The sequence below is a fragment of the Plectropomus leopardus genome, chromosome 12 (assembly GCF_008729295.1).
Source record: "Plectropomus leopardus isolate mb chromosome 12, YSFRI_Pleo_2.0, whole genome shotgun sequence".
NCBI classification, from domain to species: Eukaryota; Metazoa; Chordata; class Actinopteri; order Perciformes; family Serranidae; genus Plectropomus; species Plectropomus leopardus.
The window spans coordinates 17,521,768-17,545,567 of record NC_056474.1 but is presented as its reverse complement, the minus strand read 5'-3'; the positions used below and the strand labels follow the sequence as shown (position 1 = coordinate 17,545,567).

General features: G+C 39.4%; 1 protein-coding gene and 1 pseudogene across 1 annotated transcript; one reads left to right on the top strand and one right to left on the bottom strand.

Annotated features, from left to right (window-relative positions):
• Positions 1 to 587: 587 nt before the first annotated feature.
• Positions 588 to 10,544, top strand: LOC121951321 (GRAM domain-containing protein 2B-like). Its single transcript, XM_042497598.1, has 13 exons — positions 588 to 786; positions 2,652 to 2,798; positions 2,928 to 2,985; positions 3,820 to 3,892; positions 4,157 to 4,260; positions 5,068 to 5,157; positions 5,582 to 5,653; positions 5,762 to 5,818; positions 5,943 to 6,042; positions 6,510 to 6,572; positions 6,683 to 6,779; positions 8,240 to 8,332; positions 9,108 to 10,544. The coding sequence occupies exons 1-13, from the start codon at positions 713 to 715 to the stop codon at positions 9,121 to 9,123; spliced, it is 1,044 nt and encodes a 347-aa protein (XP_042353532.1). The 5' UTR covers positions 588 to 712; the 3' UTR covers positions 9,124 to 10,544.
• A 570-nt stretch (positions 10,545 to 11,114) lies between these two features.
• LOC121951320 lies at positions 11,115 to 21,945 on the bottom strand (annotated as a pseudogene).
• Between the last annotated feature and the right edge of the window lie 1,855 nt (positions 21,946 to 23,800).

Genomic DNA, 23,800 nt, shown 5'->3' with positions numbered 1-23,800 from the left:
TGTCCATGAGAAGAAGTATGCTTCCCTCTGCGCGGTGATACAGTTGGCAAGCGTGTGTGTGTGTGTGTATTTTTAATTGTGGTGTGAACTGTCCTTTTAATAACTTTAAGAAATAAAAGTAAAACATTTGGAATGTAATGTTTGTTGATAAATGGAGCTTCACATTTTAACATTTAGGTAAAAAAAATGAACATTAGTGTGAATTATTTTTTAAACTATTGTGTCATGTCCTGTGTTTGCTGCATGCCAGCAGCCATTCCCTGATCTCTATCTGTGCAGGCTGAGCAGGTTACATGGTGTGACTGTGGTGACGACTGTCTCTGCATACCTGTGTCACACTGTGTGCATGTGCTTATAGGCGTGTGTGTGTGTCTGTGTGTCAAAAGGTCCTGGTAGGTCATACCACCCATAGCTACTGTTGCCACAAGGTGCAGGAGCTGTGCACAATGTGTGGCCTTTCCACCTGCCTTCACTGATAAGTTTGAGTGAAGAGCCCCACCCCTCGCAGCTGATTGGTTTATTTAACAATAAGAAGCCAATCCTAAAAAATAGGCGGTCATGCAGTTTTGTTTTTTACCTGCCTCTCACTGCTTCACAGTTACTTCCAGGACACAAAGCCAAAGCGTCGCATGCGAGGTGTTTCAATGAGTGTGTAAACTTGAGTTAATGATATAGGCTTTCACCGCATGTGTGAAAGTGTGTGAGTGTGTGCATGTGTGTGAGTTGGAAGTATTTGTTTTCCATCATGAGTCTGAAATGCAGGAGATTCTCACTGGACAGCAGTGTGTGAGTATGAATATTTAATGTGTTGTTTTTCTTTCTCTGTACCTTCCACATCCTTCATCTTTCACGGCTGATGAACGGTGAACATGCGTACGTCACTCTAAGCATCAGGTGCGCTCGACACTCTTGTTATGTATCCAGTGTTTTCAGCTGCCGGTTTACAAAAGTGAAACTGCTCTCCAGAGATCCCTGCTGTTGCCCAGAGACTGCTGACTAACCATGGGTTTAATAAGCTGACAGCTACCCCGAGCAGAGGGAGAAAATCAGCACAGTTGGTATTCAAAGAGGTCCCTCAAGGAGCTTGGAGCTAGTTCAAAGGAATACCTCTCCACCAAAATTATCATGTGTGTATCAGTTACTCACCCCTTGTTACCCAGGAGAAGAAAGTTGTGAAGAAAGTTGAAGAAAGTGAAGAAAAGTTTTCCTTGCATGCCTCCATGGTAACCAAGAATCCCCAAACTGAGAAAGTTCTTGATAAATTGGAGTGAAAAGGGGTCTGCTTTTGACAACAGCAAAACTATATCAAAACATGGGCTTACAAATTCTCACACAATCTGTGCAGTATAATCCAAGTCTCATTTATCCAGTCGTACGATCAATGCTTCCTAAACACATGCGTTCTCCATAAAACATCACTATTGGAAACACTCGCACATAAACATTGTTTTCACCTGGAAAAAACGCTTGCATGTTAGTGATGGGGCTTTCACATGCTTCTCAGAGATTCAGTCTTCCTCGTGTTCATGAGCTTTAAGTTGTAATATGGAAACAACATGGATGCTACAAAAATGTATTTTATTACTCAGAGCGTTTAAATAATACATTGATAACAAAAAGCAAGGAAAACCAATCAGGTGAGTCATGAAATATGATCAAGAATTCATTTCTCACACTACTCCCACAATGCATTAATGCAGCACAAGGATGTAGAGGTAGAAAATGTGCAAATCCTCAGACAGCAATGGAATGACCCAGCCTGCTCTCCCTCACGTTGGCTTGTACTTGTTGCTTTCGTTGGTTGGAGAGGTTAAAGTTAAGGCAAGAGGAGTGGGACTGGTTAGGGTGAGGGTAAGAATGTCAGGTTAAGCCAATCAGAGGCAGAGTTAGAGACACGTGAGACTGACAGCAGGACACCTGAGACTGTTTACATCAAAGTGTTTTTAGATGGTAAAGTTTTAGCAAAAAATGCATGTCTGAACATACGACTGGATAAGTGAGACTTGGATCGTACTGCATGAGTTGTGTGATTTTGTAAACAGATGTTGTGATGTGGTTTGGCTTTTGTTAAATGCAGACCCCTTTTACTTCCATTCATTAACAGTTTTTTCCGGTTTTGTATTCTTCGTTTACAATGGGAGCATGCGAGAAAAAACATTTTCTTCACAAATTCAGTCTAACATGCAAACTGATACACAAATTAGAATTTTGTGGGTGAGGTATCACTTTAACTCCTCTCATATAACGGACTGAAAAAGATAGATCAGATTCACAAACAAACAACAACAGTATTCCTCCACATATGTTTTCTTCAGTCAATACTGTTGTTGACACTCTGTTGATGTTACACTATGTAAGAAATTCTCTGTTGTGAATGAACTGCATTAATCTCTGTGGAAAATCAGACTTCACCTGATGTAAACAATGGAAAGAGAAGATAATGAAATGTTTACCATCAGCACGCAGGAGTTGTTTTTCTCCACTGTGAGAATTCTGTAAATCCAACACATTTACTGACGTTCCCACCAGCAAGAAATCCATTTGTCTTTTTGTGTTTTTTCTTCACGTTGTTCTACATCTGTTCCACCTGTGTGTGCCACACTGAAGCTGAATCATCAGTCTGACATTTGTCTCGTGCTCTCTTGGGACAGCTGTCTGGACGGAGTCGGAGTCCTTGGTGGAAGAAGAGGCAGCAGCAGGTTTAGCATTAAGAAATCTAGACAGAGCCAGAGTCTGGACGATGCCCGGCTGGAGATCCAGGCTCTAAATCAAAGCCTTAACTCCAACATTTCCCTCAGGTACACACTGCCTTCAACACCACACTGGGATTGAGATAGAAAGAAAAATGTAATCTTGAACCGAGGAAATTCCAGATATGTTATCTCATTTGTGTTAGTGTGGTGTGTTTGTCCTGCTTGTGTCCTCAGGAGGCAGACAATAGCAGAGGAGAGGAGCGAGCGATCAGACGGGCTCGTCAACAGTGGTGTAAGTCCGCTTCACATCATGCTGCTACTTCCTGTCCCTCGCATGATCCATAATTTATCACACTTTCTTTGCAGCACAAGGAGGAGGTGTGAGATCAGGATGTGAAAACAATGTAAACAGTATGAAGTTCTCTCGTTGTGGTGAAGCTACAGAGAATTATCACCTGAATCTGCAGCTCCCCTTGGCTTTTCAGAGGAGTGAAGTTTCAGGTGTTTGTTTAGCTGTTTGGCCCACTTTTATTGTTTTGTTTCACTCTCCCTGCTCATATACAGAGAGGGAAAAAAAACCTCAAACCCACTTTACTTTACCTGCTCATCACCAAACTGCAGACAGACACAGTTAGCAGCAGCTATAGTGGAGGATTTACCAGCTAAAGAGCCACATCTTTCTCTCAGGAGTCAGTAGAGACTCAGTAGAAACATCAGGGGGACACAAACAGAACTCTAAATTAATGAAAATGTTGCTAGATATGTAAAATAGCTTGTTTGGTATCAAGTATTGGCTTCAGAGATGGTGTATCAATGCTGTATTCACAGTTTGTTTCCGCTGCCCCCAAGTGGCCAAAAAAGCTGTTTCTATAGGTTTAAAGTCAAGTATTTCAGATATCAATCACAAAAAATTCCCAGATACATTACTCAACACACTCAACGAGAAGTAAATATGGGAGTCCCAGAAACACTGACAAATCAGAGGAGATGGGGCTTTTATGGGAGGGGGGACAGAGCATAGATAGCACAAGCAAAATCAAGTTTTTTGTGTTGTTTTTATTTACATTAAATCATATGAACCTGAAAATAAACACTGGTTCCCTTTGACATTATTCTTTTCCTACAGAGCTTCCAGAAACACAACAAAACCTTCCACAAACTGTTCCTTGAGATTCCTGAGGGGGAGAACCTGACACACAGTGAGCTGACAGTCTGTTACTTATTCCTTTATATTGATTATGGAAATCACATCACATTGTGAGCCTTTTCTCACTTTGCCCCTGGTGTGTGATAAAGTGCTGACTAATACGTTTGCCAAGTGGTGCACAGTGAATGAGGAGCTGAGACACTTCAGCACATGCAGGCGTGTCTCTGTTGTCTAGGTGATGCTGCTGGGGTTTTATTACAAAAAAGTAAGTGTGTGTGTGTGTGTGTGTGTGTGTGTGTGTGTGTCTCTATTGTAGCATTCACCTGTGCCCTGCAGAAGGAGGTGCTCTATCACGGAAAACTCTTTGTTTCCGAGAACTATGCGTGTTTCCACTCTTCTGTTCTGCTCAAAGACACCAAGGTAACGCGCTCAGACACATTCAGGCGACGCTCAGTTCACACTGGTGAAATTATTTAATGCTGAATTGTCGTAACAGCGGAGGCAGTTAAACCAATATGAGTTAAATTTTGTAGTAACAGTTCACTTGGGCAGAGCAGACTTTAAAGCTTACATGTCCCAGAAGTTGTAAAAGAAGCAGTCAACATTAGCATCAGCTATCCAGGGAATTCACTTTCATCTGCAGCATTTGGGCTTTTTACCCAAAATCAAAGACTTCACAGGGGGGGGATTTTTTTAACAACCCTGGATAGAAAGTAAAAATAACTAGCTGGTTCTTTACCTTGATCATCGCCGTCACATTGAGGACAAGCTAATATGACTGTGATGTCCTCTTTAAAATGGTTAAAAGGTTAAAGTTATGGTGAACAAGCCACATAAGTACCATTCAAATAAATACGTATAAAAATGAATAAATGAAAAATAATTAAATGTTAACAAAGATAGAGAGATGAATAGATATTTGCATAAATAAATGCATAATTATAAAAGATAAATGCAGAGGTTAGGACCTCCTTCCTCATTACATACAGATCTGACATTACAAAAGCTAATGATGTAGTTGTGCAAAAATGTAGACGTGAATTTAAAATATTAGTTTATGTCCTTAAACATTTATTTATGTATTTATTTGTGCATTTATTAATTTCCATTTTTATTTCAATGTTTATTTATGCATTTATTTTATTTATTCCTGTATTCATTCATACATTCATTCTTTTCCATATTTATTTATTGATACTTAAGTCCTTTTGTGTCCACATATTGCAGGTGGTGATTCTTGCTTCCAGCGTCATGGGGGTGAAGAAACATAACTCAGCTTTATCCATGTTGTCTGTTCAAACTGCTGATGGAGAAAAGGTCAGAGTTTACACTTACTTTTTTAAATAATCATAATCAAGCTTCACTTTTCATTTCATGTATTGTTCTGTGTTATATTACTTTCCTTCTTTTCTTTCTCTTTTTCTTTTTCTTTCTCTTTTTTTTTTTTGATGATGTGAGCAATATAAAGACTCACATTAACATGACTGTTAATGTTTGCATTGCACACGTGCAGTTTAAATTTTAAATAGGAAGCCAAGGAAAGTGAATTTGACAATAATAAACTTGAGGTTGCCAGATTAGCAACACATCACACATCTGTGGAGAATTGTTATTGTTAAACATCCTCCTCTGCTGTTGAACTCATTAACCACAAAACTCAAAACCGAAACTAAAATGAATCAAATAAAATTAATGTTATGTGTTTTTTAACCCTTTCTCCTGCTTCTTTTTCTCTGTTTAGTACACCTTTGTGTCTTTGAGGAACCGTGAGATGTGTTATAAACTCCTCCAAACGATCTGTTCACATGCACAGGTAGGTGCTCCACTAATCTCTTTGCACATGAAGTCATCAGTTCTTTAAAAAAGGGAGAATTTTAAGTTTGAACTCGTGTTTCACTCATTTTTTATTTGTCTGAAACAGAGCGTCAACAGCAGCCCTCATCTCTCCTCTGCAGAGAATGAAGCTGATCATGACTTGGTATGATTGCTGCTTGTTTAATTCAACCAAACTAGAATTTGAGAGTTTCAGGGTTATAAATGAGGGAATATGAGCGCACGATGGCAGAGACTTAAACCTTCAGCTTCTCTGTCCTTGTCTGCAGGCGTCCAGTTATTCAAGTTTGGAGGACAGCGTAGATCGTGATCAGAGCAGACAGAACAGCATTTATCTTGACAACGGCTTTCCTCAGATGTCGAGTGAAGGTGAGAAACACATCGAAGAGTGAGAGAGAAGTGTGTGATGAAGTAAGCGTCACTGGTTTATATTGCGTTGTTTGGCCCTTACCTTTTTTAATTGTTACTTTAACTTTTTAATCATGTTTCTGTTCACAATAAAAATATTGAAAATGTTCTTTTTTCAGTTGGTTACTTTTTATTGCACATTTTAATCAACCTGTACTTGTTCTGCACTCGGGTAAATAAAAAATTGTTCTAGGTTGTAAAATATGTCCATATCATGATAATACTGCTATACAAAATCATACCTTATAATAAACATAATATTAGTTTGGATTATTCGTTTAAATGGAATCTCTCCATTATGTATATATTGTAAACTACGTTGATCCTCTTTTTTAAGGCTGGTATGTGTTTTTTAAGCAATTTTCTGATATTGAAAATGTTCTTAGTAGTACTACTGAATGCTATAACGCATATTTGTGCCTTTCCAGCTCCTACAAGACGCAATTCCACCCGTCAAAACAGCTCAGCAGACGAAGACGACAGAGGCGTGTGTAAGGACTTACATATAAAACTGCACATGCTGTAATAGCTACTTACGTTACTCAGAAGGTGTAGAGGAAAGTGTCATTACAGAATAACAAGGTGTTTTTTTCTCAACCAGCTGTATCGTGGATTGGGAGGATCACTGAGAGGGTCACACAGCTCTCCTTCAGAGAAATCAGGAATGTCAGGGTTCTCTTCTATTTCTTCATTACACTGTGAGTATTATTATTTCTCACAGCTGAGTACATGTATACAAGTACTGTGTTCAAGTACAATTTTGACTTTATACAATATAACGAGCATGGGGCAGTTTTTGTGCTTAATGAGTATTGTCACTTTCAAAACTTAAGCTGATAATATTTCTGTACTTTAACTTATTTTTAACAAATTTTAACGAAAGTAAAGAATCTGAACACTTCCTCCGCCACTGTCCATCTCCCTGCCGCTTTTTGCACAGGTGTGCGTGTGACATATATAGCTGTGTAAAACCTTTCAATGGAAAAATGACTGACTAGGGATAGGGAATCTTTATTTCATAGATTATTATTAGGCTGATTGTATGGTGGCGCATTTCTGCCAGAGTGATGAAAAACTGAAGTCATTTCAGTAGCAAACTGTCTCAAAATTTGACTTATTATTGTTTGTTTGTCATTATTTTGACAAAATAGCTTATCATTTGAGATATTAAATCTATACTCTGAGATACTAAGGGCCTGTGTCCAAATAACTTTTTTTTTTTTTAAGCAGAAAAGTGATGTCAGGACGCTGGGGAGCACTTCATCCCAGCGCTTTATAGAAAAGCACTCCCGCTGCTTTTTTAAAAAATAATGCACTGCGCATGGATTTTGTTCTTATGACAACAATATCTTGACATTAATGTTAGCACGGCAGCTGACCAGCAGCTAAGCTAAAGGAGCAGCGGTGACATCACCAGCGCCTTTCTTAATAGTTCAGAGATTTTCAACTCGAAGCACTCAAAGCGGCTGCTGACAAAAAGCCGATGCACTTTGAAAAAGAATCCGGGAAAGTGCTTTTTCTCTGGGTGGCCGCTTGAAGCCGCATTCTCTCTCTCCTGAATGGGAACAATCGAAAAAGGGCGCTGGCGCTGAGAAGAAAAAACAGTGTGGACACAGGCCCTAAGACATAATTTTGAGATACAAAGTCATTATTTGAGAAATCCTCTCAGTATTTTTGACATACTAAGTCATTTTAGGAAGTTGCTCATCAATTTGAGATACTAACTATTTTTTTAAGATACCAAGTCATTATTTTGAGAAAGCTTGTCATTATTTTGAGTGTACTCATTCTTAGATGTCAAGTCATTATTTGGCAGAAATGGGCTTCCATACTTTGCAGATCTTTTATTCTGTGCACATTTTTGAAGCGCAGCTTTGTGTGTGAAACGTACATCTCGAGGCACATTTTGGTATGTTGACTTACTGGACTGGCTGGAAGGAAAAGAAAATGATCTAATCCTCTAGATGCGGTTATAGAAATGCTATCACACAATGTTCAGGCTTCACACTGATACAATGTACTGATATCTTATTGTCGGGACTTTACAGTATGTGCCCATCTTAGACCATCTTGTTTATTTATGTACAAAGTGAAAGAGCATCGTAGTGGGTGACAGCAAAATCTAAAGAATTCACATCATCATTTTTTTGGTTTTTAGGATGGTGTTGCTCCTGTTGGCGTCCGGGTACATCAGGCTGAGGATCCTGGCACTGGAGGAGCAGCTGACCGAGTTGACACTACATCACAGAGAGTGAGTAGACACACACATGAAAGGGAAAAGAAAGCTCTCAAGAGAAACAAATAGCGTGTGATGGCTCAAACCGGTTTTGGGGACTTTTTGAGCCATTACTCTCAGACCAGATTAGACAGGAACAGACTTCAGAAGTTTCACAACAGCAATGTGGACAAAAGAAAAGTGATTAGATCAGAGTCACACCCATTAGGAAGTATGTGTTAAAAATGCTGAGATGAAGCTTTGCACCAACAACAGTGTGGAGTACTAACTCCACTTAAAGATTCAGGTTTATAGAGGTTATTTCCATAGTGTGTAATTACCAATTACTAATAAAGGGCTCCTTTCTCAGTGGTGAGACATACATATATTCAAAAGTACCAAGAAATGGAATATTTAAGTAAGTACATACTAGAAAGTTAAAACCTTAACTTTGATTTCACGACATTTGAGGGGGAGATATTGTACTTTTTAGTAAACTGCATTTTTTGAGCTGCAGTCAGTGATAGTAGAAGCATTCAGAGCCTTTACTTGAGTAAAAGTATAAATCCACACTGTAAAAAATTACTCTATTACAAGCAAAAATCCCAAATTTAAAACTGCGCATCAGTAAGGTGAGTAAGTATTATCTATGTAAAGTATTAAAAGTAAAAGCGCTTCTTGAGCAGTAAAATGTTCCCTGTCAGGGAACACAACTATGAACCTGAAAATGAGTTTAATATGATTCCTTTAACGAAAGGGTTTGTGCTTCCTCCACCACTGTCCTCTCCTCACGCTGCTTCCTCTTTTGCAGGTACGAACAGACGTAGCCAGTATCAGGAGACCGTCAAAGACAAATCCCTCCAGGAGCTCGTGCACTACTCTATTAAGATCCAGCTGTACGTTGATCCCTGTCTAGACAGACTCCCAAAAGCATCTTAGCAGCGAGACTCGGTTCATCAGACACACAGCGCGTCTTTCTGTTAAATTTCCAGTACTGTGCACAAACAAGTTCAAAACAAGATTGGTCTCCTGTGTCAGTGCTATGTCTGAGGAGGATGCAGGTCAGCATTAAGATGCTTTTGGGATGTCTGAACTCGGCCACACGCAGTGAACTACCGGATGACTGACTGCGTTGGCGGAGAACCGCCAGGACAATGTTTCTGTTCAGAGCCATGCTCCTTCTCTGCTGACAGATCAGATATTGAAGTGAGGATCTCCTGCACTGAGCCATATGGACGCAGCCTGCTGAAGCCTTGCTCACTTCCTGGCCGGTGAACAGCTGAGCTCAGCGAGCTGAGGTAACTGGAGTCTTGGCTGCATTTTCTTGGATCAACACAACCTGAGACAGTGAGAACACACACACACACACACACACACACACACACACACAGATTAAAATGATGACTTAATTGTTGCTTGGTTTAAAATGATTTGTATGTTGTGAAACAAGGGTTCACATTGTGTAACTGCAGGCATCTGCTGACATGTTCAAAGACTGGTAGTGACAATAATCAGCCAGCAGAGGTCAGTCACTCCCATTAAAACCTCTCTTTTTCACTCATAAAGAGAATCACACTGAAATGACTTCAAAATACAAATGTTACGAAACGTTTGCTGCTGCTGTTATGTCAAATTAATCCTGCTCATATGAGAATTTGTGATGTTCATGCACGTTTTGGCAACAGATCTCGATTTTACACCAATTTTCAACTATTTAAATGTCAAACATTATGTGAATTATGTTAAACCCTGTAGAGAAACACATCTGATTCTACATTATAAAGGAGTGTTAGGGCCACACTGAAGGGAAAAAAAGGAATTTGGGGCTAAATTCGTAATATTGGCACAATAAAGTCATAATATAGAGAAAAAAGTTGTAATATTATGATAAAAAGTCATGATGAGTATAAGGTTTTACAGTTTCAAGAAAAAGTCATATTACAAGAAAGCTGTAATTTAATAAGATTAAAGTAATAATATCACAAGAATTAGGTCATAATATAACAAGAAACAAGCTGTAATATATTTAGAATAAGGTCAAACTACTTCTAATACATAATATTACAAGAATTAAGTCGTGGTAATATAAGAAAAAAAAGTCATTGTACGTAACTAAACTACAAAATTTATAAGAAACTCATTTTAACTAGAAAGTGGTGATACAGTAAAAAGGCCAACAAAGTCACTGACTGGTAGAAGACGCAGCCACAGGATTGCGTAACTCTTTATACCATGTAATCATGGCATACTTTTTTTTTTTTTTCCTTGTAAAATTATTAATCACGTGATAATGACTTTTCTGGTAAAATTACAACTTTATTCTTATTGTGGTGAGACTTTTTTCCTTCAGTTTTATTTCATTGTCATATTGGGATTTTTTTCTCTCAAAATTACAACTTTGTTCCAACAATATTATGACTTTATTCTCGATCTACTTTTTTTCTCCTTCCATGTGGCCCTTGCCCTCCTTCGCAGTAAGTCTGCTCAAATATTTTGATTTTTTAAAAACACATATTCATTAAACTGTATCTTCATGAAACTGTTTTCCAAAACTATTCCAGCCTCAAAATTTCAAATTCCATGACTTATCCAAGATTTTTTTACTACTGGACAAACTCTGTATCATATTTGCATCCATTCTAACCGACTTAGTGTGATTTATACATGTTATCATCTAAAACCCATCGTGGCTGTTTTACCAATGCATGTCACTGTGTACATAAAAATATTGTAATTTTTGCAACACTGTCTAAATCCATTCTTAACTTCTGTGCTGTACAGAAATGCAAAGGCTTTAAAAACAATGCGGTCAGTGTCATTTTTGTACATAAGTGATCTTTTTTATTATTTTGTTGTCCATAAAAAGGTCAAGATTCAGTCCCATGAATTAATTTCATTACATCATATTCTCAGTTCAAAAAAGCAACATAAAATTACAAATCATAATACAAAGAATAGAATAGGTAAGTACAGTAACCATATAAACAGCCCACTAATATTGTCTAGCCCACCCACCCACCCACCCACCTACCACTGCCCCGCTCAAACTCTAGCACAAAACTCATAACAATACATCAGTTAGTATCAGCAATAAAAAATTCAAATAAACGTCCCGTTTTTTTTTAAAAAGCGCTTCGATGTTCCGATGCCATGAGTTCAGCTTTACCCTCACATAGAATACATAAGAGATTACGTCCCACCCGCCACTTGCTCTGCAAAACACAATAACATGCATACAGTTTTCACTGCTCAACCCCCCCACCCCCATCAATACACATTCAGGGCCAGAGGATACAATATACATCAACCATAGTGGTGCATCAATAAAACGGCAAGTCTCCGCCCCGTTTGAGTGAAAGGTGGATCCAGTGGTTTCCCTGATAACACGACCAGTCCAGGAAAAAACTGAGGCCTACTTCTGCGTTCAGAGAGAGGCGATAACTCCCTCTGACTCTTCTGACAGCTCAGATTCCTGGTCCAAGATGGTAACAGATTTCCATGATTTAAATATCGGAGACACAAAGCACACAATGAGAATGGAGAGATTCCCTGTTCGAAATGATGACAAGAAGCGATCGGCGTTTCGCTAAGACCCACTTGTACTCCCACAATGGAGTAATCAGATCAGTGCTAGTTCAGTACATGTTCCCTTAAAAAAAAAACGCAGCTACTATCACTGAAACTGACGGGTCTCCTATGCAGCAGAGCGGACACCTTGTGTAGATCTGAAACGTGGTGCCAGGCTGCGACCGTAAAGCCAGTTCTTGTACTTTTTCAGGTCTACACACAGGGCCTGTTACTAGTTATTCAAACATAATGTTAGTATCCTTAATGCTGGCCTGTAGAAGACAGTCAATAATAATGAAGACACACAAACTTACATTTTATACCCTTATTACACTTTGGATGCTTTGTACAATAGTGCTGAACTTAAGACCTGCTTTTGTCATGCTTGATCTGATATATATAAATGTGTAAATATACTGCATTTTACAGTATTGCGTGTGTATGCGTGTGTGCGTGTGTTGTGTTTGAATGTGTGTGTGTTGATGTGCAAAGGTGTGTGTGGTGGAACCTGCACCACACCAACAGTGAGAGGCTCAAATATGGCTTGTGTCAGACATGAAGCGTGCTGCCACCCATAAGAGAGCTCCTGTACATTTCGGGCCACAGAGGTTAAACAGAGCTAATAATAGACATGATGTCCTGTCCTGGCACCCGATCTGGATCACATTGTTAGTCATAGCATCGACACAAACAATCCGTGGCCCTCTCACTACGACAAACACGTTCGGATTAATTACATGTAGACTAAACATTAGAGACAAATGTGCATATGAACAGGAGGCTGATTGACCGACTGGTGACGAGTGCAACTGTAGCAAGACCTGGAAAACGACCTGTGCTGTAAGACTACGAGTTAATCAGCATTACCCAGAGGAGATTCAGGTGAAGCAAGAGATTATTTGGAGTTAAAATGGAGATAATCATTAGTGTGGTGAACTCAGCAGCTATTTTGTCTTCTTGTACCTTTAGAGCCAAGTCCAACCGGGACATTACGCTCCAAAAGAGGCGTGAGCACCAGACGAGACTACAAATTATTCACCGACCTTTAACAACTGCACTTCAGAGTTTCCCATTTGGGAAATATTCTTATGTGCTTCTTCTGCTGAGGGTTAGATGAGAAGAATGATGCCACTCTGATGTCTGTGCGCTAAATATGAAGCTGCAGTCAGCAGTTGGTTAGCTTAGCTTAGCATAAAGACTGGAAATGGGGAGAACGCTATCCTGGCTCTGTTCAAAAGTAACAAAATCTACCTGCAAGCACCTTGAGAATTCACATATGAACATGCTGTTACTTGTTTAAGCAATACAAAAACTAATGTGTAAATTAACTCATTGTGGCCTTATGCGAGATGACATGCTGGACTACTGTTTATGCACAAGAGTGGTATGAATCCTCTCATCCAAAGGCCTTTGCACACCAAGTCGGTATTTTATGTCCAAAATTGCTGTACGTTAAGAAATCGGTGTGACCTCACAATGTGTCAATCAAGTTCACATATCAACACATAGGTCAAAAGCCCTTAAAGGACTCTCACCAAGGAAGCAAATAAGTGCACTTCCCAAAATGTTGGAACTATTCCTTTAAATCTGACTTAATCATAATATTACCAAGTCAGTGCAGTCTGCCCGACCTTTAAAAGCCACACATCCGTAAATGAAGAGCTACAGCCTTCTGCTCTGAGCCAACTGATATCATGTGACAACAAAATTACTGAAAAAACCTGAACATCTCTTGCTGTTTTACTAATGCCAAAAAAAAGCCCACATCGACAGAGATATTTCTCTGTGTGGCTCGCAATGATCTCTCCATTTCAACCGCACCGTCGTTCTTCATCACAAAATGTACGACTGGATGCGGAAAAGCAACGCGTTCCTGTTGCTGCTCTTCTGTGGACAGGTAAAGCCTGCGATCCTATTTAGAGTCAAAATGAGCGACAGAAAACTATGAGATGCCAAAAAGCCACATGAGCTATGTCAGTATTCCAGCCTAGTCCTCTTGTATCCATGGTAACTGACACCAAATGGAAGGTGATGGACCCCCAAACCACACAAAGAAAGTAGGTTAGTGTTAGCTGGACAACAACTTGGGAAATGCCCTGGCAGTCAGATGGATGTCCATTAACAGGTAAACAGGGAGTGGAGTTTGTCTGTGTGTGTGTGTGTGTGTGTGTGTGTGTCTGTGTGTGTGTGTGTAGGGAGGAGGGGGCACAGGCTTGACCAGTGTTTGTCCACTGCAGAGAGAACTGGTCAAGCTGTGGAGGTATTCTTCATACATACACGCTCAAAAAAACGAAAAAAAAAAACAAAACATCAATATCGATAAGTCTCAATGAGCCTCCTCCACTTGTAGCTGTCCAAGTCAATCAGGATGTCCTTCATTTTTTTCAGCACTGCCTCACACACACACACACACACACACACGTCCATGGAGATATGAATATACACTTAACACCCATGACTCATACATTCACTAACACTTCATACTTTAAAATTACATCTGTGTGCCTTTTTTGTACAAAGCAAGTAGTTTTTACTTAACTCAGGTCGCATTTCAAAGCTGCGACTCATAAATTTCCCCTCATTAAAAACCGGATTTGTGAAGTTGTTAAATCTCAGTTCTTGTTTTTAGTGTTTTTACACACTCCACCACACAGATGGATACAGCTACAGATATTAAAAACTTCTCACCTTTCACGCAGGAAATAAATTGAACATGTGGTGAACCTAAAGGTGTGCTGCTTCAAAGACACACAGATGTGACCAAAAAAAAAAAAAAAAAAAATCACACATCATTTTAGGTCTCACACGTACTTTGCAAACACGCTGACGTCACTCAGTCTCACAGACGCACGTACATACGCACAGTCTCATTCATACAAACGCAGAGAGGCTGTTGTTTGTTTTCTCAGGCATGCTGTGCAGCCAGGTCCTGGTTGATGAAGCGCCGTAGCCTCTCCAGGTACTGACTGTAAAGCTCAATGTCGTTGTGACCGGCTCCCTCCACCCAGAGGGGCTCCACGGCCTTGGGACAGCGCTCAAACAGAGCGAGGCCGTGAGAGAAGTCGATCACCTCGTCCTCTGTACCGTGGATGATGAGCACTGGAGACGGGATCTTTGACACTTTCTCTATGCTGGAAGAAAAATGACGGAGGCTGTTAATGCACTTTTAGAAAACACGGTGCAGGATCATTTTTTTTCCCAGTGTTGACCAACAATGACAAAAAATGATGACATCCAGTTCAGTCAACATCTGCGATACATCAGAGCAGTATTTCCCAAACCTCTCCTCAAATACCACTTGTCCTGCATGTTTTAGATCTCCCCCTGCTGATTCAGCTCGTCATCACGCAGCCTCAGGAGTTCATAATCAGCTGATCATTTGAATCAGCTGTGCAGGAGCAGAGAGAGATCTAACATGTGCAAGACAAGTGGTAAGTCAGTACTCGTGCTACTTTTTTGTTTAAATGAATAACCTAACAAATTAATTTTGCATGTGAAGTAATAAGTTATTTAAATGCATTTTCAAAAAGCAATGTTACTTAAAATATCACCCTGTTTGCCTGTTTTTTTTTTTTTTTTGTTGCCACTGACTGCATGTTTGTGAAACATGATTAACAGCACTGAAGCTACCTCCAAAGAATGAGTAAGAGCCGCTGCTAAGTGGCTGAGAGGCAGAGAGAGTGAGGATAAACAGCTTGTAGATTTCAACATCGAACTCTGTAAGATGTAGCAGGATGCAGAATCAACTACAATTTCATTTCTCCTTAAACCACATTTAAGAAAAATGACGACAAATCTCCCTTTCACCTTGTACAATAACAGTTTTGTTTGACCAAACTAGTGATTGCTTGCAAACTAACCAGATGATTTAAAGGCTAAGTAAAACAATTTAGTGTGTTTCCAACTAATCAACCAGGCACTCAGGTACTGAGTATTTCCAGCTCAGTGACAGACAGAAGCTTGGATTGGTGTACAGTTCCATTTTTATCTTTAACAAGGAAAACAGGTGTGCGAATGTTTCCTTTGTGACTTAACTGTTATTTTTTTACAAAGGTACAAAGGTAGTAAAGTCTCTGCTTGAATGCATCTGCCAGCTGGAATTACACAAAAGTACTCTAATGAGGTATTTTTCTGAGTAGGTAACACTGTCACATAAATCCAGCAACCCTTAATTCCTCTTTAGCAGCAAGGAAACAGAGATAGTGCTAAAGAGACGTCTCTCCGTGCTTTGTGCTGCAACTCCACTGCTTTTTTGGCTGTTTGTGCAAAACCTCAGCTCAGTTTGCTACCTGCTGCAACTTGAAGTTTTTATGAAAGTTACCCCGCTACAAAAGTCTTAAGTAGTGATGTAAACATAAAGATGGCCGCTGCTCTGACCGTCCTGCTATGGCCATTTAAATGGGAAGTCTGTTCTACTCTCGCTTTATTTCTTATTCATGTATCAGATACATTTGTCCAAAGCAATTTACAATAAGTGCATTTAACCTCCACAGGTCAAACTGCAGCCATGCTGCACTACAACTATCAGAACTGCAATGAGAGCGTTTATATAACGCTGTGGCTTTGGAGCATGCTGCTCAATAGCTCAATAGTTGATTATACCACAGAGTAGTTTTAATGGATGTTTTCATACTTCATTATCACCGTTAAAGTTTCCTGTGAATAGCTAAATTCAAGGAAACAAAACACCTTTACAGCTGACAGTGGTATCAGTATTTATTACTGAAAATACAGATTTTGGTGAAATGTCCCCTTTAATTTTTTTTAAGTATATTATATACTAAACATTGATAAAACACAAAAACACACCTAAGATGGGTTAAGACACTTACTTAGGGAAGGCATCAAAGCAGTATGTCTTCTTAGTGTCGGGGAAAGCCACTCTCATGCCGGAGGTGAGAGGAGAGTGAAGGACCACAGCAGCACACTCAAACCGCGACGCCAAGTCTACCGTGGGCACCGTGCCGATGCTTTGTCCGTACAGGATGATATTCTCAGGGCTGATGCCATACCTAAGACAAGAAGCATGTTCATTTCAGCTCTGTATATCAAAGTAAAAGTCCTCTTTTATTCTGCAAGTATAACAAGTGCAAAAGGACTGATGTGCAGTGTACACGTGCACATTTCAACATTAAGGGCAGTATGCAGACTTTCAGTCCAATGCACAGGAACATGTTTAAAATTGAAAAAGTTTGAAAGGGAATATCATAAGCAAAGAGTATGATGGACAAAAAAAAAATCGAATAATCTAATCTAATAATCAGGTTTGACGACAGAGTTTACACTGGGCGTTTTTTTGTTTTTTGACAGCAAATATGGACGGTAATATTTCATAATTCCGAACATACAGAACAACATTCGGACGTATGATTTAAATAGCCATGTAAAAACCTTCATTTAAACAGCAATGAAACACACAAAAAAAAAATCCCTTTTGCATTCAAAGCGCGTCACATTAAATTACTTTAAAATAATGAGAATAAGAAGCAGCCTATTGAATAGAGCGACTTATCAGAGAAGATGAGTGGCAGAGGCAAAGGAGAGAGAAAAGGACTCAATAAAAGCAGCACTTAGCGTCACTGTAAAGTCCTCCATGATAAAATCTAGGGAATCACTAAACCCACTATCTGCCATCTGACTCGCCGTGGTGAAGGCGATCTCTGGTCTGATGTACGAGGAGAACTGTGACGTGCTAAAAGTCTTAGAGAACGTGATTTGTGATTCCTTTACCTGCACTGAGAACACAACTGCCACAAACAAGCAGGGGCGCTTCATACGCTTTCAGTCAGTAAATAAATCGGTCCGTTATTTAAAATGTGCTCTGCATAATTTTGGTTAATATTTAAGTTGTCCTGGCAGCATATAGGTCTTAGAATATTTAATACGCTATTAATGAATTTATTCAATTTTTGGCATATTTCCCAACAGACATTTTGGCCGTTGATATTTTAATCTGTTGGACAACTACATGGGACACCGGCAAAAAGCCGGTTATTGAAAACCCTGTTTGACACCAGCATGCCACCAGACCTGCTTAACTACTTTCCTAAGAAAGAAAACAGGACTATGTGAGAAAATTAAGATTTTCTTAGAAACATTTGTTGTCTGAAGTCTTAATTCTTTGGCGGCCACAAAGTTCCTCTGCGTTGCCACCTAGGAGTGTTAAGTTTCTGCTGACATGAGGCTCATTAACCATGCTGGCAGCAGATAAACAGGAGGGATATTTTTTTAGTATTTTGGATGCTGAGGCTTCACGCAGAGCACAGCCTGCGACAGCCAGTCATCAGATTGATAGATACAGAGCCATTGTTTAGCTTTGATTTGACTGGCTGACGGTCAGAGAGAGGGTACCAGGGACTAAATTTGTGTATACCTGAGCCAACTGAATGTTATTTTCACAAAATGTTGCTGGCCGGTGATGTGAGAGGCCCTTACTGATTCATCTACCAAAGACACTTTAACTGGCATTCGGTGCTTGTTGGCTGATCATTTAGGGGTCCTGTGTGGATGGGAACGGACTGTTTCTGCATGCTTACCGTGAGCGCAGGGCGTGCCAGGCAGCATCGATGTCCGCGTATAGGTTCTTCTCAGAGGGTTTGCCAGTGCTAACGCCGTAGCCTGAGTAATCATAGGAAAAGATGTTGCAGTTGATGCGTGTGCCTAAGCCGATGTAGAAGCTGCTCATCTGGCCCAGGTCGACCGCATTGCCGTGGGAAAACAAAACTGTAAACCTGAGAGACAAAGGAGGAAGGAGAGAGGAGAAGGAAGTTAAGCAGCTGGCTGAGCGGGGACACTGCTGAAGTGGGAATCCCCAAGATAGTAGAAAAACATGGAATATATTTGTATGTCTGAGAAAAAATGATTTGTATTTAGCTCAGGCAAAAAGACAGGCAAGCTGTCCTATTTAAGGCACACCCAGAACACAGTATCAGGGTTGGGATCGGTGTGTGTGCAGGCACGTTCAGTTTAAGGGGCCCAGTTGTTCAGAAGTAATCAGATTGGATTTCAGTAATTGGATTGGATCAAATCTTGAAAATTGGCTGTTCAAAAGGTAAAAAGGGATTCTGGAAATCGCATTTGATCCTGAAATCTAGTCCTGGTTTTGATCTGGATCAAACCTTCAGTTTGTGTTGTTTCAAAATTTTTAGCGGGATTGGGATACATTTGATTAAAAAAAATTGGAATGACCCTGATCCCAGCTGAAAGGTGAATTCAGGTTGGATTTCAGGGACAAAACGTTACAAATATATAAATATATACTTTGCTGCTTGATTTGTTTAACCACTGCACTGATAGAGTAGATAAAGTAGACATTGGACTACGTATTAAGCCATTCAGTAATGTAATTTGTTTTAAAATAGCATTTTGTCCCCATAAAATAATCCCCTAAATAGCTGTCTATATTGAATATTGAAATTTCAACAGGGAAGATCTCTGTTTCGTTCTCTTTGGTGCCACCTGTGACAACAAGCAGTAACCGCCGTGTGTATGTTTGCAGACTACGGTCAAGATTTAATTTTTAGAACAGTTGGGTCAGGGTATTCAGAGGGCGGCGTGCGTCTCACCTGGCGTTGGGGGCGCAGCGAATGTACATGCACCCCACCCTGTTCCCTCGACTAGATCTGGTCAGAAACACATCCGTCACATCCAGCTCTCTCTGTGAATACTGGAACTCCGCTCTCTCTGTGAGATGAAGCTTCCACCTGCCCTCACTCCCAACGCTGCTGCCACCTCCTCCTCCTCCTCCTCCTCCTCCTCCTCCATTGTACAGGTTTCCCCCTCCTCCTCCACCTCCACCACCCACCACCACCAGCACCACCTCCACCTCCCCTGTCACCTCCACTACCAGTGCCCAGTCGGGAACGCAGCCCAGGGGCTCCGAGAGAAGGCTGAGCAGCACCGGAACTGGACCCAGAAGCAGTTCCAGCTCCAGAACCTGGATCTGGGTCAGGGAGAAGGGCGTAGGTGGGCTCTGGAGGGAGGAAAGCCAGTTTGGCTGCAATGCGGCTGGGACAAGGGGGGCAGCAGAACAGACAGCATAGCTCTCGTATGGACAGACCGTTCATCTTCTGGTGGAAAACATGAATATGAAAACAGAATAATTAGGTGACAGAAAAAATATCAGAACAGCACACAAGAAGCAAAGCATTTCAGCAGGGTTTCCCTCGTACAGGTTCCCCACCAAATTAGTTCTGGTTCTTTAACTTGTTCTGATCAGGACACTTTGAACCTTGTTGATATCTAGCAAACTAGCCTGCGTGTTTGCCAGTTTTGAGGGAAACTATTGTAATTGAGAATATGTCATCAACAGAAGGTGTTGCACAATGCACAACGTAAATAAACCGTAGAGGCAAAATTGCAGTTACACTGATTATCTGTAAGTTCAAAAATTAGGTGCAGGAACAGTGACGGCATATGTTCCTTGTTGCTGGAAAAGGAGTATCTGGGTTTTATTGTGGAGACGCAGCGCATTGCCTGAAAACTCCACTGTCATCCTGAAGAATGAAATATAATATCCTCCATGCAGAATACCAGCCCTTGCCCCTTGGCAGCAAATACAGAGTTCCCACTGTAATCTCACTGTTTTAAAAACTAATATGTTCCTAGCTCCATCAAACTCAATTAAACATTGCTGATTTAGGCTGCAGGGATTGTGAAATAGTTCCATTATGTTTTAACAACGGGGTGTATGCAATATGTGTTACGTGCAGTGTAGGTGTAACATTTTGCATGTGTAATTTGCATTATGTGTATTTTATTGGTGTGATTCAGTACAGGTAATACTGTTTTGTACTTATGTGGTTTGTATTATTGTGACTGTGAAGGCATTTATGGGCACAGCATTTAAGTAAAAGACAAATTTTCCGACAGGGATGGTAAAGTATATCTTATCATATCATAATAACAGGCTTATTGTGCTCTAAAGAAACTGAGAAATGGCACTAAATCACACTAAAAAGGCCAAATATTTCATTAATGTCACATCAAGTAATAACATTGTTTTGAGATGTGTAATCTGCTCAGCAAGTGATTCTTTGATCTATCACATCCTTAATTTTCCAAGTTAGGAAAAGTGATGGGGGAAACCCTGCACAGAGGTCCTGTTCTCAGTGTACCTGGATTCAGAAATCCCTGGGTCTTGAAATGAACTGGCACACGATGGTGCCAAGGTCCTCTGGTCTAGTCACTGAGCCAGCAGGGTCTTGACAAAAGAAGTGAAAACACATTAAAATGGCTCGACATAATGCAACAACACACTTGACACAGTAATATATAGTCACAAAGGTATCACAACTTAAGCTTTTAAAGAAGTGACACATCACACATTTTAAACCTCTTGTCAAATATAGCATTTGAAATCAAATGAAATTGCACAGACACTGGGCACAGCTGTGAGGAAGATTTGACTTCGATTTAAAGATAAAAAAAAAAGACATCCGGGATTCATTGTGGAGGTTAAGGCGTCAGTTGTTATTGTCATCATGTCACAGCTCCTGTAACCCACTGGCGTTTATTAGGGCAGAAGTTATGTGCATTTAACTATAAACTGAGGCTGCTTATACCCCACTGTGGCATTAAAGTGATTCAGATTCCCTGATGTGATCGTGGACATTGGTGATTAATTAAAACACCCCCTCAGCACGGACACAGAGAGCGACTGATATGCTAATGGTAGCTACATGGTTAACAACGATATTAACCTCTATCGCTAGCCAGTGATGTGGGCACATAACGGGAGCGGTGTGTTGACAAAGCACACATGCAGCTGGGGCAGACAAGCGACACATTACTGACGTTATTAGACATTACCCACTGCACGGGTTAATGCCAGCTAACAGTCAAAATATAATCACTTATCGTTAGCGGGGCTACCAGCTAGCGGCGGCGGCTAGCTCGCTACCACGCTAGCCTCAAAGCTAGCTACTTACCGATTCACAGCAGACTGGCAGGCAGGCTGGTGTGCCTCTATATGTACACACAAGCGGCACAACACTTACAAAATCCTTCTTGTGTCTTGACATGGATGGTTTTACTCAAGCGGACTGTCAGTTATCGGTGGCTAGCTAGCTGAAATTCATGGCAACCAGATTTTTTTTTTTTTTTTTTTTTTTTTTTTTACTACTGCCCGACTAAACCCGGAAGTGACGTATGGGCTTAGTTCTTTTTCAAAAGTTTATTACAATGTACCTAAATATATATATTTTTTGTCATCTAATATTGCACTTATAAATGATTAAATGTAGTGGGAACATCCTTACAGGGTTTGCGAATGATTTATGTTAAACAAATTTAAAGACAGCATTGCACAGTTTTGTTTGCTTAGAGATTCTTAGAGCTAAGGGACTGTTCGTTATTTCTTAGAGAGGGAGCGGTGCTGCAAAATGAAAGGCACGAGGGAGGGAGTTATGGGTTGTTGTTTTTTGTGTTTTTTTGTGTGGGTTTTTTTTTTTTGCTTAGGGTATATTCAACTTTGAAATTGATATATTTTAAATATATATATTTATTTTTTATATTAGACCCATTTTAAATACCTTCAATGATTCAAGGATGATTTATTGTCACATGCAGCAAACACGACAGTGAAACTGAGTCACCTGCGACCCACCAATGTAAAAATATAAAAATTTATATATTTATAAAAATATTTTAAATTTTATTAAATACACAATTAAAATAAAAAAATAAAAAGCACTAATACCTGAAAAAATGTCTATTAATAAAAACTGACACAATTTACATAAAAACACCCCCACAAAAAACACACTATTTTTCATAGCTAGAAACTGTGAAATATGGTTGTTTATGGTGAAGAGAGGGCCATGCATTTTGCAACAATATGTTTAGGACAAACAAAAAAACACAAAGTTGCACCTCAGCCACTCCCCTACTCTTATAGCTAAAGAACAGTCCCAAATACCATCGGCACAGTGGCTAAAATAGACTTTTTTTAAGTCTCAATTTTAGATATTCAGTTCACAACATTCTGTTGTAAATCATCATAGTCTAGAACACTTCTTCAGATATTAATAAACTCAGGGACAAAATAATAAATAAAACAACAACAAGAGGACAAATTCAACCAATATGTGAAACTAGTAAAAACAATAGTAATATTAATAATTAAAAATAATACAAACTTTACAGACAAGATGTTTGCATTTTATACTCAACATTTTACTTCAGTAAAAATATGGCTTGCAATGCTAAAGATGTGCTAAAAATGCTCAAATATAAGTAAAAGTCTTGCATCAAATAATTTACTTAATTAAAAGTTCAGAGATATTATCAGCTAAATGTACTTGTATCAAAAGTAAAGATCCTAATTATTCAGCAGAATTGCCCCTAATGATCAGTAGACTATGTGTAAACCTCGAAACAGTATTAAATGTTACAGCTGGTCCAGTGGGAGTCAATTATTTGCTGCTGGGCAGTTACTGTAATATCACTAGCCTATATAATAATGCATCATATTATATAAACTGTTGGCAATTTGAAAGCAAAATCTTATTTTTATTTGGCTATAACTATAAAAAATAAATGCAGTGGAGTAAAATGTACAACCCCCCCCCCCCCATGTAAGTGTATGTACCTCAATATAATATTTGATATACCAGTACGTAAATTATATGTTATAGATTTTATAGTCCAGAATTTATTATTTGATAATTTTCCTTAAAAGTATTCAACAATGTCAATATTTATTTCTGTATTTTTTGTATCCTGGTGCATCGACATGAAAGTTTTAAAAAACATAGTTGTCAAAGCATCAAAATATAATTACAATATTAAATATATATATATATATATATATATATATATATAAAACAGTAATATATCGTTCTCTCTTACTTGTTATACATCTGCTGTAGAGGTAATTTAAGATTGTTTCGGGTCAATAAAGACACAATTAGCAATATTATATTATATCATATCACA